The 17,557-nt window shown below is 43.1% G+C and overlaps 1 protein-coding gene across 1 annotated transcript in view; it reads right to left on the bottom strand.

The window, feature by feature from the left end:
• Nucleotides 1–17,557, bottom strand: part of RASGEF1C (RasGEF domain family member 1C) — a gene marked incomplete at both ends in the record, with an annotated part of 65,359 nt that overhangs the window by 25,916 nt on the left and 21,886 nt on the right. Inside the window, 2 exons of the mRNA XM_083351731.1 lie at nt 7,842–7,916; nt 11,331–11,543. Of these exons, the coding sequence (XP_083207857.1) occupies nt 7,842–7,916; nt 11,331–11,543 (288 nt within the window). The remainder of the gene's footprint in view (nt 1–7,841; nt 7,917–11,330; nt 11,544–17,557) is intronic.

Genomic DNA, 17,557 nt, shown 5'->3' with positions numbered 1-17,557 from the left:
TTCGAAGAGGCAGAGGAACTAGAGATCAAATTGCCAACATATGCTGGATCATGGAGAAAGCTAGAGAGTTCCAGAAAAACATCTACTTCTGCTTCATTGACTATGCTAAAGCCTTTGATTGTGTGGATCATAACAAACTGTGGCAAGTTCTTAAAGAGACGGGCATACCAGACCATCTTATTTGTCTCTTAAGAAACCTGTATGTGGGCCAAGAAGCAACAGTGAGAACTGGACACGGAACCACTGATTGGTTCAAAATTGGGAAAGGAGTCCGGCAAGGCTGTATACTGTCGCCCTGCCTATTTAACTTATATGCAGAGCACATCATGAGAAAGGCAGGGCTTGATGAATCAAAAGTTGGAATTAAGATTGCCGGGAGAAATATCAACAACCTAAGATATGCAGATGATACCACTCTAATGGCAGAAAGTGAAGAAGAACTAAAGAGCCTCTTGTTGCGGGTAAAGAAGGAGAGTGCAAAACCTGGGTTGAAACTTAACATTAAGAAAACCAAAATCATGGCATCCAGCCCTCTCAATTCCTGGCAAATAGATGGGTAAGAAATGGAGGTAGTGACAGATTTTATTTTCCTGGGCTCCAAGATCACTGCGCCTTTAGCATCTAGTCATGCTGGCCACATGACCACGGAGACGTCCTCGGACAAGCACTGGCTCTTCAGCTTTGAAACGGAGATGAGCACCGGTCCCTAGAGTTGGAAACGGCTAGCACGCATGTGCGGGGGAACCTTTACCTTTAAGATCACTGCAGATGGGGACTGTAGCCAAGAAATTAAAAGACACTTGCTCCTCGGGAGGAAAGCCATGGCAAATCTAGACAGCACACTAAAAAGCAGAGATATCACCCTGTTAGCAAAAGTGTGTATAGTCAAGGCTATGGTCTTCCCAGTTGCAATGTATGGCAGTGAAAGTTGGACCATAAAAAAGGCTGAGCGCCAAAGAATTGAGGCCTTTGAACTGTGGTGCTGGTGAAGACTCCTGCGAGTCCCTTGGACGGCAAGGCAATCAAACCGGTCAGTCCTAGAGGAGATCAACCCTGACTGCTCTTTAGAAGGCCAGATCCTGAAGTTGAAACTCAAATACTTTGGCCACCTAATGAGAAGAAAGGACTCACTGGAGAAGAGCCTAATGCTGGGAAACATTGAGGGCAATAGAAGAAGGGGACGACAGAGAATGAGGTGGCTGGATGGAGTTACTGAAGCAGTAGGCGTGAGCTTAAATGGACTCCAGAAGATGGTAGAGGACAGGAAGGCCTGGAGGAACGTTGTCCATAGGGTTGCGATGGGTCGGACACGACTTCGCAGCTAACAACAACAACAAGATGTTCCCACTGAGTCCAATGGGACTTATTCACAAGATGGTATGCACACTCTACAACGTAAACTATTGCAAAAGATTCCAGCTGCAGAGAACATTTTAAAGGCATTTATGAATCTGTATTTTGAAATATCTGTATAACCTAGCAACCACTAGAGGGTATCAGGAAATATTAGAACAAATATCTCTTATTAATGCTATAATTTCTAACTCAGGCCCGAAGGATACAATAAATCAAGGAGGAGGAAGTTTTTAGGCAGAGAAAAGGGGAGTCCCATAAGTGGAATAAATACAGAAAAAGATGCTATTGGGATTTTTGGTTTTCACAATATTTGCAAATTTCTCCATTGCAGAAAACACATCCTAAGGAGGCTAAAGTTGATTAATGAGAGATGATGGAATTTTATGTAAAGCAGGAAGTACTTTTAAAATGCAAGCAGCCTGGAGCAAATTCAGTGTGATGGAATATAACTAGAAAAAGAAATAACACTGCTGTTGTGGTTCGTGGCAAGAGGCGGCAAAAGTCGCTTTAAGAAGTGACTTAAGCATCCTTTTACATATACAGCAATCTTGCTTAGAATGGTATTGTCTAATTAACAAATCATTTTGAGTTCTCTTTCCTAATACAGGTAGTCCCTGACTTAAAGCATTCATTTAGTGACTGTTCAAAGTTACAAAGGCACTAAAAAAAGTGATTTATGACCATTTTTCACACTTACAACCATTGCAGCATCCTCATGGTTATGTGATCAAAATTCAGATGCTTGGGAACTGGTTCACATGAAAGTCGCAAGGTCCCAGGATCATGTGATCCCCTTTTGCAACCCTCTGACAAATGAAGTCAATGGGGAAGCCTGATTCACTTAACAACTGTGTTACTAATTTAACAAGTACAATGGTTCACTTAACAACTGTAGCAAGAAAGGTTGTAAAATGGGGCAAAGCTCATTTAGCAACTGTCTTGCTTAGCCACAGAAATTTTGAGCTCAACTGTGGTCGTAAGTTGAGGGTTACCAGTACTTTTTGGTTTTCTTTCTAGAATGTTTTTTATTTCATATCTGATATGCTATCTCTAATTATTTCCTTACTTTCTTCCCTTTGCTGCAGCCTTTCCTTTTCAATCCAGATACATTCAGTGGTGAATTACATTGTTAACACATTAACTCTCTTTTCTTTGATTCTTAAAACTTGCTGACTAATCTAACTGAATTTCATTCCAGACATTCTTTTTTAATTTCCACCAAGCTCTATTTCTCATCTATTTTAATTTCATTTAACAGTCAGGTCCACTTTGCTTTCTATAGATTGCACAGGCATCCAACTGAACACATTGTCTTGGATACTGTTATACAATGGCCAGATTTTGCAAATGCTAAATAAGTAAATGGATGTGCGGCAATTCAAGCAAGGAAGACTGTACCAGTGTGACTTGTTCTTTGCACCAACAGATCAGATTTAGTAACATGCTGCTCACAAGATTCAAAGAAACAACCTTCCCTTCCTCCCACGAAAGAACCAAAATTGTGTGAAATTGCATGATAGTCCTGGAAAACTTAATTGATCCTTGACAAGCCAACTACATGCTAACATTATTTTTAACAATAATAGCTGCCACCAGATCCTTAGCAGGTTTATTCTATAAACAACAGAAAGATAAGGAAATTATAGCCAAAGTGAGATTCAGGAAAGGCAATCCCCCCCACACACACCTGTTGTTTGTGACATGCTCAGTTCCACTGCCACAACCCTATACTTCTGATACTTTTCAGTTATAATTAGAGATGAAAGAAAGGCATTTGAAAGGACACTAGTTAGGCTGATGCAAGTGTAGCAATCTCTGATCCAAATGGAAGCTAAAACATTACAAATGCTTTACATCTGTGCTGAAACATCACAAATGCTTTGCCTCTAGTCTAAATATATTATCTTTTTCATTAGCATTTTATTAAAAAAAATGACATGAATCTTGGTTTATAAACAATTCTTGTAAAATTTTAATTAAGGCAACAATCTTGGAACAGCCTGTGCATGCTCTCCCTCTCTATGTCCATTCACATAAATACATATTCTTAGGTGGCAGTTCCTAACCACTTTCAATGGATTCCAAGATACCATAATGTACAGAACAACCAAGGCTAATCTAGTGCATCTCAACCTTGACAATTTGAAGATGGGTAGACTTCAACTTCCAGAATTTCCCAGCCAGCATACCCTTCTGAGATTCGAACCTGGGCTGATTGCACATTAGGCAGTTGTTTTTACCTCTAGGCCACAAGCTCTATCTCACTTTGTTAGCTGAGAAGCAAGGGAGATATGTGTTAAATGCTTGTTAACTATTTAGATTACCTTGCTAGGGGATATAATCCCATTTATATCCTGCCCTTCTCCGAAGACTCAGGGCGGCTTACAATCTAAAGCACAAATCAATGTGCTTAGTAATAGCCTTCATTCTATGTACAGTATATGCCTGCTTATTAGGGCTTTCGCCCCCACTCCCAAGCGGCATTATTACAAAGTCAGCTTATTGCCCCCAACAATCTGGGAAGGATGGAAGGCTGAGTCAACCTTGAGCCTGGTGGGACTCGAACCTGCACTAATTGCAGGCAGCTGGTGCTACTTAAGGAGGCATTAGCCCACTGCTCCACCAAGGCTTTGCAGGAAAGGCAAAGTCAATGCATGAAGAAGTCAGCTTGTTACCAAAACAATCTATTTTAGACCAGAAGATGGCTTTTATGCTTTCCTGACCATCTCTTTGTTTTCTCAATTCTCTTGCTGTTTTGACCTGAATAACAAGCATTCCTAACTGGTCTCCAGCTTTTTGTCTCCTGGGTTTTGATAGGTGGCCAGACTGGCACAATCTGCCCCAGCTGTCATATTTTTATGGCCTCTTCTGCCTGCCAAGAGCTTCTGTCTTTATCTGTAAAGGAGGTGGAAAGTTCAGCGGGCACACTACTTCCTCCCGGTAGCTTAACATCTCTTCACATCTCTGCCTGACTGACAGATTGTGGCCTTTCAGAAAGTCAGGGAAAGGTGGATGGGTGCCCTTGAAGAATACAGAATGGAAGCCAAGAAAAGCTGCAGATATGTTCAGTTTATAGCATGATATTACTACATTTTAACAGAGTAACAGGGTTGGAAGGGACCTTGGAGGTTTTCTAGTCCAACCCCTATAGCATTTCAGACCAATGGCTGTCCAGTCTCTTCTCAAAAGCCTCCAGTGATGGAGCACCCACAACTTCTGAAGGCAAGCCTTTCCACTTGTTAATTGTTCTCACTGTTAGGAAGTTTTACTGTTAAAAAAGGTATTTTAAAAACTTTTTAAAGTTAGAAAACATTTTTTCTAACTGAAAATGTTTTTTTAATGACCATCTATGCCTTGAACAAAGAGCTGAATCCTGGGCTACAGAAATTCTAGATAATAACAAATATCACTGCTGAATTTCTTGTATTTGCCAGGTTAGGAGAGGAAGTGGTAGATGCAGTATTTCTTATGTACTGCAGTCCACCAGTCCTGCATTCTGTCACTGTTCCTTTCTTGTTGAGAAGAAGACAGGTTTGAGAAGAAGAGAGTTACAGGACTACAGTCTGCCAACCCTAACCATCTGCAGATACAGATCTCAAGTTTATTTGAAGCCAGCAAATAAATACATAAAGTTGCAGTTTTCTCATGCTGACCACAAAATAAATAATGCAGTGAAGTATTCCAATTCTGTTGCAGCTTTGCATTGAACTATTGCATACCCGGCTTCTGCTGTAAACTTCCATAGAAAATAGGCTGGAAGGGCTTCTGCTTATTTTCAACCATTCATTTATTGGCACAGTTTTCTTCAGAAGAAATTAAAAATAGTGAAAGCTTCTTTCAACAAGAGGCTGTTTCTTCTTTATAATTAAACTGATTTACTAGATGATTCTAAATTCTAAATTGATCCGCTCACTGATTCACTGGTCTTTGCCATGGTTGTCGGGTCCATTTTTGCAGAGCCATCTCAAGTTCCCTATGCCTGGAGGTCCTTGAAGGCAGATAATCTCTCAATTAATCAAGATACAGAAGATGTAAACATCCCAGACAACCTTAGTAAAGACTAAGGAATTATCGAATAGACCAGTTACCTAGAACCTCTTCAGATAATGGAAGGATTGGGATTCAACCACGTATGCTTCAGATGGTTGCTTCTCAAGAAGAAACTGCAAGACAACAGTTTTCTAAAGGTTTGAGCACCAAGAGACAATGGGACCAGTTATCTTGCCTGAAACCGCAGCAGAGACTTTTAAAGGACACTAAGTTCACAAAAGGAACGTGGTGGCTCAGTGGGTTAGGATGCTGAGCTTGTCGATCAAAAGATAGGCAGTTTGGTGGGTCGAATCCCGAGTGCCGCGTAGCAGAGTGAGCGCCTGTTACTCGTCCCAGCTTCTGCCAACCTAGCAGTTTGAAAGCACGTAAAAACGCAAGTAGAAAAATAGGGACCCCTATGGTGTGCCTTTGGCGTCTAGTCATGCCGGCCACATGACCACAGAGACGTCCTTGGAGAAGCGCTGGCTCTTCGGCTTTGAAACGGAGATGGGCACCAGCCCCTAGAGTCGGAAACGACTAGCATGCATGTGCGGGGGAACCTTTACCTTTATCTAAAGTTCACAAATCTCATTTTCTAATTACTTTCGGAAATTGCTTATTAGCTACTTTTAAGCTATTAGAAACTCTTGGAACAACACCGTAAAAAAGTATTCATTGGGTGAGTTTATCTTCTTCTCTAAACAAAAGAAAAATTAATTACAAACTGAAAAACAAATAATTTGAAATAAACGAGAACAAAGCTAAATAACACTTTGATCTAAGAAGTTATAACAAGTTGATGGGTCAAGCTGAATTTTGAATATTGACTTTTACTATAAGATTCTGGAATTATAAAAAATAAACAACTTCTTGAGGGAAAGAGATTTATTTTGGTTATCTGGCAATTGCAAATCACACCAAAAGATAAGAGCTTATTTTAGAAACTGGACACTAGAGGGGGCTAAAGATTTTAGGCAGAAGAAAAAAGTTACAAACCATAGTCAGCTAATACTGGGATTTGCAGAATGATACAAAACATTATAATATCAGAAATATTAAAGGATGTATTTTAAGAATTAAGTCCGAGGTTAGTAACTACAGTTACCATGGTGCCAGTAATAATGTCTGATTCTATGGTAGGCTATGTCTAAAGATGTTAATGAAGGAATGATAGATATGGGACAAACTTTATCTGATAAGATAAAGTACATAATATGGAACTACAAATGACAGACCAAGAAAATGATTTGAAAAAGGATACATTACTGGATATATAAAAGAAACTGGCTTAAGTTTTAAAAATTAAAAGAGAAATGCAAGTGATAAATAAAGAGAATGACCTAGAAAATGTTTTGTTATTGAATCTATAAAAGTGCTTGTTAAAGCCTTGAAGAAATTTCCCTAAGGGGTTGAAGAAGAACTGAAGAACAACCAAAATCTGCAACAATAATAGAGTTAGAAATATAAGAAAGGAATATAAGATTGGCTTATTTGATCAAGGTTAAAATAAGACATTTTGTTACAATGTTCTGGCAACCTTCTATGGACTTTTTGCTGACACCAAGATTGAAAAGTTGATGTTTTATGGATATGCTTATAAGTAAGGGATGGAACATGGGATAAAGAGATACCTGTTTAACCTTACAGTTGGTGAAGAGTTATTTGCTTATATTGTGTGATGAAGTCTTTATATATTTCTTTTTCTTTTGTTACATTCTCTTTAATTTTTTTCCTTTTCTTGCTCTTCTAATTCTTTATTTCCATTCCCTCTTCTTGCTCTAATCTTATGTTAATTTTTACTATTGTAATTAAAATACTTAATAAAAATATATTTGATTATGTGCCATCAAGTAGTTTCCAAGTTCTAGCAATCACAAAGATTGATTTTTATCCATGGTGATCTATTTCTAACCTGCTATGCATGCGTGCAAGTATTATTTCTCTTTTCTTTCTGCATCATGGGTTGCATATATTGAGACTCTGAATGGTGATCTAGACAGTGGGCATTCAGTTAGGCCATTGTCTCTTCTGTATGTGAATGTCTGTTTTCCTTGTTTGTTGTAAAATAAACATTTCATCTTCCTTAGCATCAATATCTTTGGATCTGTTTCTTTGCAAATCTCTTATTTGAGCCAATTACTCCTCATTGCTTATGATTTGGAGAATTCCTCTACATTTAGAAATAATTATTCTTGAACTAAATGAAACAACAATGCTATGTGTGCACCATCAGTCTAGAAAACAATACCTTGTCTATGAATCCAGATTTACACATGTATGAGCTTACATGTGTGAGCAGTGCAATGTTTTGTTAGAAGATTCATTTCCTTTTGTCTGTAGTCATGCCTAACTTACATGCCACCATGGGGAAATCACAAATTCATGCATTTGTAGATACCATAAACGCTCATCTAAAAGGAATGAGTAGACAAAAAGAAAAATATGGGCAGACATACCTTTGTGCTGTCCAAGGGATCTTTATGGCCAAATGCTTGAACAAATTCTTCAGGACCAATATGACCCAGTCTTTCCTTTTGCAGTAGATAAAATGAGAGAGTAAAAGAGCAGCCCTGAGAATCAAGTGTATTGATTATTCACAGTCCCTAAAGTAGCACCATCTAGATTTGACAGCAGATTTTAAAAGTGATTTATCATCATTTGCTGATTGGCCTCTTCTGGTTTAATCACCATAAGTAATACTTATGGACAAGCTTGGTTTAAAAGTATGAGCTAACTGTGTGGCAGCCAAGATCCTCAGTCCAAGTATCTTAGGCCATCTGATTGTATACCATCCTTTTCTAAATCATCCTTCTTTATAATACACTTTCAGTATAGAAATGTTATGTATGTGAGTTCAGCATAGGAAATTTCTCAGAACCAGCATGAACATATGCTAAGGTGTTTATCAATTATGACATAAGGAACTATAAAAACATGTTATATATTAGTGTAGTTGTTAAGGTTAGAAACCGGGATACCAAAGTTCTAGTCCAGTCTGAGGCACAAAGCCTGCTGGGTAATCTTCGGCCAATCACTCTTAGCTCTAGGAAACAGGCAATGGCAAACCACTTGTGAGAAACCTGCAGAGACTAGCCCAGGCAACCGGCAGGAGTCAAAAACTGATTCAAAGGCACAAAAACAAATAAACATAAAAGCAGGGAAGGTTAAGGGCTTAAGTAGATTGGATTCTTTTAAGTTTAAGATAGTTTGATACTTTTGAGCTTAAGGTATGTACAAAGTACAATGGATATAAAAAGTCTACACACCCATTTTAAAATGCCAGGTTTTTAAAAGATTTTTAAAAAATCAGACCAAGATAAATCCCCTCAGATTTTTTTTCCACCTTTAATATTAACACATAAGCTGTACAATTCAACTGAAAAACAAACTGAAATCTTTTAGGGGGAAAATAATATACACTAATTAATTTAACAAAAAGCTATTGGATCTATTGACAACCAATGTTTGGGGCCATGTCTGTCCTTCAAAATTTATATAACATCACCACAATGTAATCATCTGTCTAGTTTTTTCACGAAGAAAGTTAGAAAGGACAAGTGTACAGAAACATGAATTGGTAAAATTACAGTGGTATTTCTAACAGCAATAAGGAACAAATTAATAAAAAATGGAAATGCTTCAGGCAGGGCTTTTTTTTGTCATAGAATGCACCGGAACAGAGTTCCGGCACCTTTTCCCAACAGATTTTCCAGAGTTGCGTTTCTATTTTTCCCCTTCCTATCCTCATTTTCGAAAATGCCCTGCTGGTGGTACGGTGCGAGCGGGGTCCCCTCCAGCACTGTCTGCCTCCTCAAGGAGGAGCCATGAGGCACCGGAGCACCACAGCCAGAGTGTGACTTGATTGGCTGGGTCGGACCACGTGGGTGTGGAAGCCGATGGTGGCGGTGCGAGACACATAAACATGGAGGCCATCTTTCACAAGAGGGTGAGTGAGCCTTTTGCCTTCCCTTACAGAAGGTGCGGTGTGAGTTTAAAAAGAGGTGGAGCGAAAGGAAAGAAAGGCGGCTGGCGTGGAAGCTTGCCCGACAGCGAAACTTTGCTGTTTCAGTTCCTTGGGTAGTTCAAAGGCTGGGATGTCTACGAAAATCTCTTTTTAGTCTTTTATACTTTATATTCAAACTGCAGAGGGGAAGAATAAGAATAAAGCCAATGTCTTGTGATTTGGAGGTATTATTATTATTAATAATATATTAATTATGTGTTGGTCAGATGTAAAGGTAGACCTACTGTATAAGGTTTAATCAGATCTATTTATTTGGGCTTAACTTATCTATTTGGGCTTAACTTAAAGGTAAATTAAAAGTAATCTGTTCACTGATAAAGTTTCAACTTTAATTTGTTTCAAGTTAATATCCATATTAAACTCCAAATGGAAATTTTTCCACCTTGTTTGACAATTTCTTAAAAATAATTCAATCTTTTTACAAGCAACCAATTTTTGTTTTATTGGGCCAATTTCATTCCACATAGAAAGCTGATATTTCCACTCATTAATCTAAATGGGTATGCCAGTGGTAAATGTCGCAAAAGATTAATAAAATGCCTTCTTGTAATTTAAAGCCACACAGTGCATAGTAATTGTTATGTATTGGGCTTGCTTGTTAACACCACGTGGTAACGCCTGGTAGGTTGCGAGAGCAGGGAGCTAGCTAATGGCTCCCAGCATCTCAGACAACCCGTCTCCAGCGCTGCTATTGGTTGCCCCTAGGTGGCAATAGGTTGCTTCAAACCTATTGGCCGCCGCCTAAGGGCCATGGTATAAATTGCTGCAGCTGCAGCCCTGTTCTCTAGCTCAAATCCTGCAAGAAATAAACCATGATCTTTGCTGAACTCACTCGCCTCGTCTTCATTCCTGTGCAACGAACCCAGTACACAACAGTAACATTAATAATATTAACTTACCTTGAACAAAATCTTAGTCTTTTATATACACTAAAAATTGAAGGGTTATTTTTTTCAACTACAAAGGTAAACCTTGTAGGGTAGGCAAGGCAGGTTGTATGACGTGTGTGAGTTCTGGCAATTTTTTTTTTTTAGAAAAAAAGCACTGGCTTCAGATCCAAATAAAGAAAGATAATAGAGGAGCTGCAAGCTCAGAAATTTAATCTATTTTATTTTTTGAAAAAGCAAATAAATTAAAACTGTCTCCTCACAGCCTTTTCCTATTATAACTGCACTTTTCCCCATTGGGAACTTGTTACTTTTAATCAGCAACTATGGGTTGGATATGAGAACATCTTCAACAAGAACCTGTCTTTGTGTACTTTGCTTTTCTGCAGACACTTAAAGGCATAATAGAAACAATTAAAATCTCTATCCTTTTGTCTAATTGTCTGCTAGTTCTTGAATTATGATGTTTTTATAGGGTGCAAATGGCAGCAAATTGTTGAAATTTTCTGTATCTCTTTGTTGTTATCTATTGGTTTCTGGATTTTTGCAACTTGTTTTGGTTAGCCTAGTTTTGCACACATATAACAACAGTGATATAAACTACTATGATACATGATTTAATTTTTCACGCTCCAAACTGCATCAGTTGATATCCGGCATAACCTGACCATCAGCCCATCAGATGATCTATTCTAATCTAAAGCATCTTGACCCCTTTATTGGAAATGAACTGAAGGAAGAGTGATGACAATTGCTCCTTCTTGGCTCCTGTCCTCTTAGTTTTTTGCTGGTAGGATTTAGTGAATATTGGCAATGCAGATAGACCTGCTCTGATTTTGTAATATTTGAATTCTAAAAATGTGGATTCCCCTTCAATAAATGAACCCTCCTGGACTGAAGTCAAACATGAATGACAATGCAATTGACTCAAATGTTCCTACTAGATTATAAATTTTAGAAGTCTCAGTAAGAATTTTTCCTTTTTCCTCTATAAATAACCAGACAATGAAACCAAGCATTTACTATCCACTTACCAGTTCTACATGAGTTAGCTGTTGGGCTAAAGTATATGGATCACTGCAGACACTCAACATTTCTCTTTGGATGGATGGAGGTTTACTTTTAAAAGCTACCACTTTATCTGTGACAGCTGCACTGATCTTGACTATCCCTTCTTGGCCATGGTTAAGACTTGCAAGCTTCTGATTCAAGGTTTGTAGAAGCTGATTCATCTTTTTCCAATAGGCCTGAGGTGAAGAAAAGGAAGAAAGGGACAATTACACATTCCAAATAAAACATTTTTAAATGTTGGGGAATCTTTTGAATCAGGTTTCTACTCAAGAGTGGAATGATCAGGCATAGATTAGAATATTTTTACTTCAACCTTCTATTCTAGAGTATCCAATTAAATTATAGTTCCACCCTAAGTTCCATCCTATAGTTGTACACCACAAGACTAGCATCTAGCCAGAATATTTGTCTGTTTGTGATAAATGCCAACTGAGCTAACTCACCACATGGGTCAACATAACTCCCCCCCCATATCCTCTGTTTTACCAATCTCATGTGCCCTTCTATTTTTAAAATCTATGAAACATAGAAAATTGCTTGTATGAAACACATGTAAAATATCTTATGCAAGAAGTGCCAGTCAAATACTACCATTAAGATTGTCATGGCTGATTTATATGCTTCACACAGAGTTCTTTGTATTCCAATTACAAATACTTACATCTGTAAAACATCCCATAATGTTGGCAACAGTGCCATTTTGAATCATTTTACCTGATATACTGTTTATTTTACCCAATATACTGCACTGTATTAACATGACCAAAACATCTACAACACCTCTCTTAAATTACTTGTCCATCACTCATGGCATCACGTATTGAAGCTGCTCTCGGTTATCAGGAAATTATTTTGAAAATAAAAATGAAACAGATCACAGGTGGTATGGGTTACACATTACACAGTGAGATGTTCAAGTTAATCTAATACAGCAGTTGGTCCCAATGAAGCAAACACAACAACAACAAAAACCCCAAATTAATTGAGGTTAATTCTATCAATATTGGTTGTTAAAATGTGCTGAAGATTAGAATACAAAATTGAGCAGCAATTCTGTTTTGAATAGGCTGTTGATTACAGATGTAAGAATGCCCAATATTTTGAAAAGATTGGATGGGGATAATAGCTCTCCAGACTAAACAAACAAATGAAATATTTGTGGTTTGGAAATCAACCTCATATTGAAAGATACACAGAAAGATTTCTTCAGTAATTTCATCATGCATTCCATCTCTTTAGTGGGATGTCTTTGATCTGTCCTTTAATTGATTTTAATCTATAGATCTGCAATGCATTACAAAATATCTGGAAGACATATAAAGATGCAAAAAATATTTACTTACTTATTGAATTGTATGCTAGCCTTAAAGATATGGAGAACTACAAACCTGTTATGGAAATTGGCATTTGAGAAGATACGTTACTGACTATAGCTATAGTTTCATTATATCTGTCTGTCTGCCAAGATAGTTTATTTATTTATTTATTTATTTATTTTAATTCCATTTATATCCCGCCCTTCTCCGAAGACTCAGGGCGGCTTACAAGCTTAGCAGTAGCCTTCATTCTATGTATATGCCTGCTTATTAGGGCTTTCACACACACCCCAAGCGGCATTATTACAAAGTCAGCTTAATTGCCCCCAACAATCTGGGTCCTCATTTTACCTACCTCGGAAGGATGGAAGGCTGAGTCAACCTTGAGCCTGGTGGGATGCGAACCTGCACTAATTGCAGGCAGCTGGTGTTACTTAAGGAGGCATTAGCCCACTGCTCCACCAAGGCTCAAATAAAATAGGTAAAAGGTCTACTGCCCCGAAGCTATTTAATTGAAATCAGACAGATCAAAGCATTTACATTATGCTCCTCATTGGTGAAATTTAGCCAAGCTGATTGGAAAATCTGAACTGCAAGAAAAGGCAATCATATGAAGCTTCTAAATGGCCTATAAAGACAAGACTAAACAATGGGTGGGACTCTTAAGGGAAAACTTATTTAATACTGGCCTATGTACATTTACGCGGTGGCTCAGTGGGTTAGGACGCTGAGCTTGTCGATCAGAAGGTCGGCAGTTTGGCGGGTCGAATCCCGAGTGCCGCGTAACAGAGTGAGCGCCTGTTACTCATCCCAGCTTCTGCCAACCTAGCAGTTTGAAAGCACGTAAAAATGCAAGTAGAAAAATAGGGACCACTATGGTGGGAAGGTAACAGCGTTCTGTGCGCCTTTGGCGTCTAGTCATGCCAGCCACATGACCACGGAGACATCCTCGGACAAGCGCTGGCTCTTCGGCTTTGAAACGGAGATGAGCACCGGCCTCTAGAGTTGGAAACGACTAGCACGCATGTGCGGGGGAACCTTTACCTTTATGTACATTTACAGTCTCCTGAATTCTCCATAAACCTCTGAAGGATGTTTAACAAGGTTTGACAATTAGAAGGGAAGGCACTCCCCCACCTCCTGCTAGCCTGGTCTGGCAGAGGACAAAAGGCCTATAGCAGGGGTAGGCAAACTTGGCTCTTTTATGACTCGTGGACTTCAACTCCCAGAATTCCTGAGCAAACTGGTACAGCAATCCCTCCTCTGTGAGGAATTGGAGGGGGCAAAACCTGAGGGGTGGGGTGGGGGGAAAATGCAGCAGCAGCAGCAGCAGCAGCAACAAAAGAGAGAATTTGAGCCAGAGAGCTCTCCGATATCTGAAGCTAAGAGGACGCCTGAGAGGAGCAGACCAGACAGAGCAGCTGAGCTGACCGGAAAGCTGAACGGCAGGCCTGACCAGAGCAGAGACGAGCACCAAAGGACAGAAGGGAGCCATCAAAGAAAATAACAAGAGGCCAGAGCAGCGAGCAACAAAAGTGAAGGCAACAATTAAGTTTGAGGTCCCAATAGGAAGGGAGAGAAGACCCCCAGTAAAGAACAAAAAGAAATTGGAGCACAAAAACTTTTTAAAAAAATAGAGGGAAGAAAAGGATAAATAAATCTAACACAATAGTAAGAAGGTTAAATAAATACGGTAACAAGGTAGCACAAACAGGCAGATACAAGGATAGTAAAAAAACCAGACACAATTACCTAGAACAGAGAAGGAAGAAACAAGGCTAACAGCAAAGCACATCCACCAACCAAAAAGCAGGATTTTCAAACAACAAACTCATGGAACAGGTGACTGATACTATTGTGCTATGCAATACATGTTCTATGTATGCGCTTATGCCCAAAGAACACCCAAATTGTACATGCATTAGATGTAAACTACCGTATATACTTGAGTATAAGCCGAATTTTTCAGCCCACTTTTTGGGCTGAAAAATTCCACTTCGGCTTATACTCCAGTCAACAAAAAAAACTTACCGAGGACTTGTGCGCGGCCGAGGCTTTGGTGCTTCCGGGATCGCCCGCACCTCTCCCAAGCCACCGCCGTCCGAGACCTGCCGAAGTTTGGGGAGGTTTGGGGAGGTGCGCGCGCACCTCCCCAAACTCCGCGCCTTGCCTGCCTGCTTCTTTCCGCAGCGGAAAGAAGCAGGCAGGCAGGGCGCGGAGGAACGGAGACTTGCCGACGTTTGGGGAGGTTTGGGCGCCTCCCCAAACCTCGGCAGGTCTCCGTTCCTCCGCGCAGACCTGCCGACGTTTGGGGAGGTTTGGGCGCCTCCCCAAACCTCCCCAAACCTCGGCAGGTCTCCGTTCCTCCTGCCGACCTTTGGGGAGGTTTGGGCGCCTCCCCAAACCTCGGCAGGTCTCCGTTCCTCCTGCCGACCTTTGGGGAGGTTTGGGCGCCTCCCCAAACCTCGGCAGGTCTCCGTTCCTCCGCGCAGACCTGCCGACGTTTGGGAAGGTTTGGGCGCCTCCCCAAACCTCCCCAGGTCTCCGTTCCTGTTTGGGGAGGTTTGGGCGCCTCCCCAAACCTCGGCAGGTCTCCGTTCCTGTTTGGGGAGGTTTGGGCGCCTCCCCAAACCTCGGCAGGTCTCCATTCCTCCGCGCAGACCTGCTGACCTTTGGGGAGGTTTGGGCGCCTCCCCAAACGTCCCCAAACCTCGGCAGGTCTCCGTTCCTGTTTGGGGAGGTTTGGGCGCCTCCCCAAACCTCCCCAAACCTCGGCAGGTCTCCGTTCCTCCGCGCAGACCTGCCGACCTTTGGGGAGGTTTGGGCGCCTCCCCAAACGTCCCCAAACCTCGGCAGGTCTCCGTTCCTGTTTGGGGAGGTTTGGGCGCCTCCCCAAACCTCCCCAAACCTCGGCAGGTCTCCGTTCCTCCGCGCAGACCTGCCGACCTTTGGGGAGGTTTGGGCGCCTCCCCAAACGTCCCCAAACCTCGGCAGGTCTCCGTTCCTGTTTGGGAAGGTTTGGGCGCCTCCCCAAACCTCCCCAAACCTCGGCAGGTCTCCGTTCCTCCGCGCAGACCTGCCGACCTTTGGGGAGGTTTGGGCGCCTCCCCAAACGTCCCCAAACCTCGGCAGGTCTCCGTTCCTGTTTGGGGAGGTTTGGGCGCCTCCCCAAACCTCCCCAAACCTCGGCAGGTCTCCGTTCCTCCGCGCAGACCTGCCGACCTTTGGGGAGGTTTGGGCGCCTCCCCAAACGTCCCCAAACCTCGGCAGGTCTCCGTTCCTGTTTGGGGAGGTTTGGGCGCCTCCCCAAACCTCGGCAGGTCTCCGTTCCTCCGCGCAGACCTGCCGACCTTTGGGGAGGTTTGGGCGCCTCCCCAAACGTCCCCAAACCTCGGCAGGTCTCCGTTCCTGTTTGGGGAGGTTTGGGCGCCTCCCCAAACCTCCCCAAACCTCGGCAGGTCTCCGTTCCTCCGCGCAGACCTGCCGACCTTTGGGGAGGTTTGGGCGCCTCCCCAAACGTCCCCAAACCTCGGCAGGTCTCCGTTCCTGTTTGGGGAGGTTTGGGCGCCTCCCCAAACCTCCCCAAACCTCGGCAGGTCTCCGTTCCTCCGCGCAGACCTGCCGACCTTTGGGGAGGTTTGGGCGCCTCCCCAAACGTCCCCAAACCTCGGCAGGTCTCCGTTCCTGTTTGGGGAGGTTTGGGCGCCTCCCCAAACGTCCCCAAACCTCGGCAGGTCTCCGTTCCTCCGCGCAGACCTGCCGACCTTTGGGGAGGTTTGGGCGCCTCCCCAAACGTCCCCAAACCTCGGCAGGTCTCCGTTCCTGTTTGGGGAGGTTTGGGCGCCTCCCCAAACCTCCCCAAACCTCGGCAGGTCTCCGTTCCTGTTTGGGGAGGTTTGGGCGCCTCCCCAAACCTCCCCAAACCTCGGCAGGTCTCCGTTCCTCCGCGCAGACCTGCCGACCTTTGGGGAGGTTTGGGCGCCTCCCCAAACGTCCCCAAACCTCGGCAGGTCTCCGTTCCTGTTTGGGGAGGTTTGGGCGCCTCCCCAAACGTCCCCAAACCTCGGCAGGTCTCCGTTCCTCCGCGCAGACCTGCCGACCTTTGGGGAGGTTTGGGCACCTCCCCAAACGTCCCCAAACCTCGGCAGGTCTCCGTTCCTGTTTGGGGAGGTTTGGGCGCCTCCCCAAACGTCCCCAAACCTCGGCAGGTCTCCGTTCCTGTTTGGGGAGGTTTGGGCGCCTCCCCAAACCTCCCCAAACCTCGGCAGGTCTCCGTTCCTCCGCGCAGACCTGCCGACCTTTGGGGAGGTTTGGGCGCCTCCCCAAACGTCCCCAAACCTCGGCAGGTCTCCGTTCCTGTTTGGGGAGGTTTGGGCGCCTCCCCAAACCTCCCCAAACCTCGGCAGGTCTCCGTTCCTCCGCGCAGACCTGCCGACCTTTGGGGAGGTTTGGGCGCCTCCCCAAACGTCCCCAAACCTCGGCAGGTCTCCGTTCCTGTTTGGGGAGGTTTGGGCGCCTCCCCAAACGTCCCCAAACCTCGGCAGGTCTCCGTTCCTCCGCGCAGACCTGCCGACCTTTGGGGAGGTTTGGGCGCCTCCCCAAACCTCCCCAAACCTCGGCAGGTCTCCGTTCTTCCTGCCGACCTTTGGGGAGGTTTGGGCGCCTCCCCAAACCTCCCCAAACCTCGGCAGGTCTGCGCGGAGGAACGGAGACCTGCCGAGGTTTGGGGAGGTTTGGGGAGGCGCCCAAACCTCCCCAAACAGGAACGGAGACCTGCCGAGGTTTGGGGACGTTTGGGGAGGCGCCCAAACCTCCCCAAACAGGAACGGAGACCTGCCGAGGTTTGGGGACGTTTGGGGAGGCGCCCAAACCTC

Source organism: Vipera ursinii (assembly GCF_947247035.1).
Source record: "Vipera ursinii genome assembly, chromosome: 2".
In the NCBI taxonomy this organism is placed as follows: domain Eukaryota; kingdom Metazoa; phylum Chordata; class Lepidosauria; order Squamata; family Viperidae; genus Vipera; species Vipera ursinii.
Note: the sequence above shows the minus strand (reverse complement) of the source record. Positions and strands in the feature narration are given on the sequence as shown.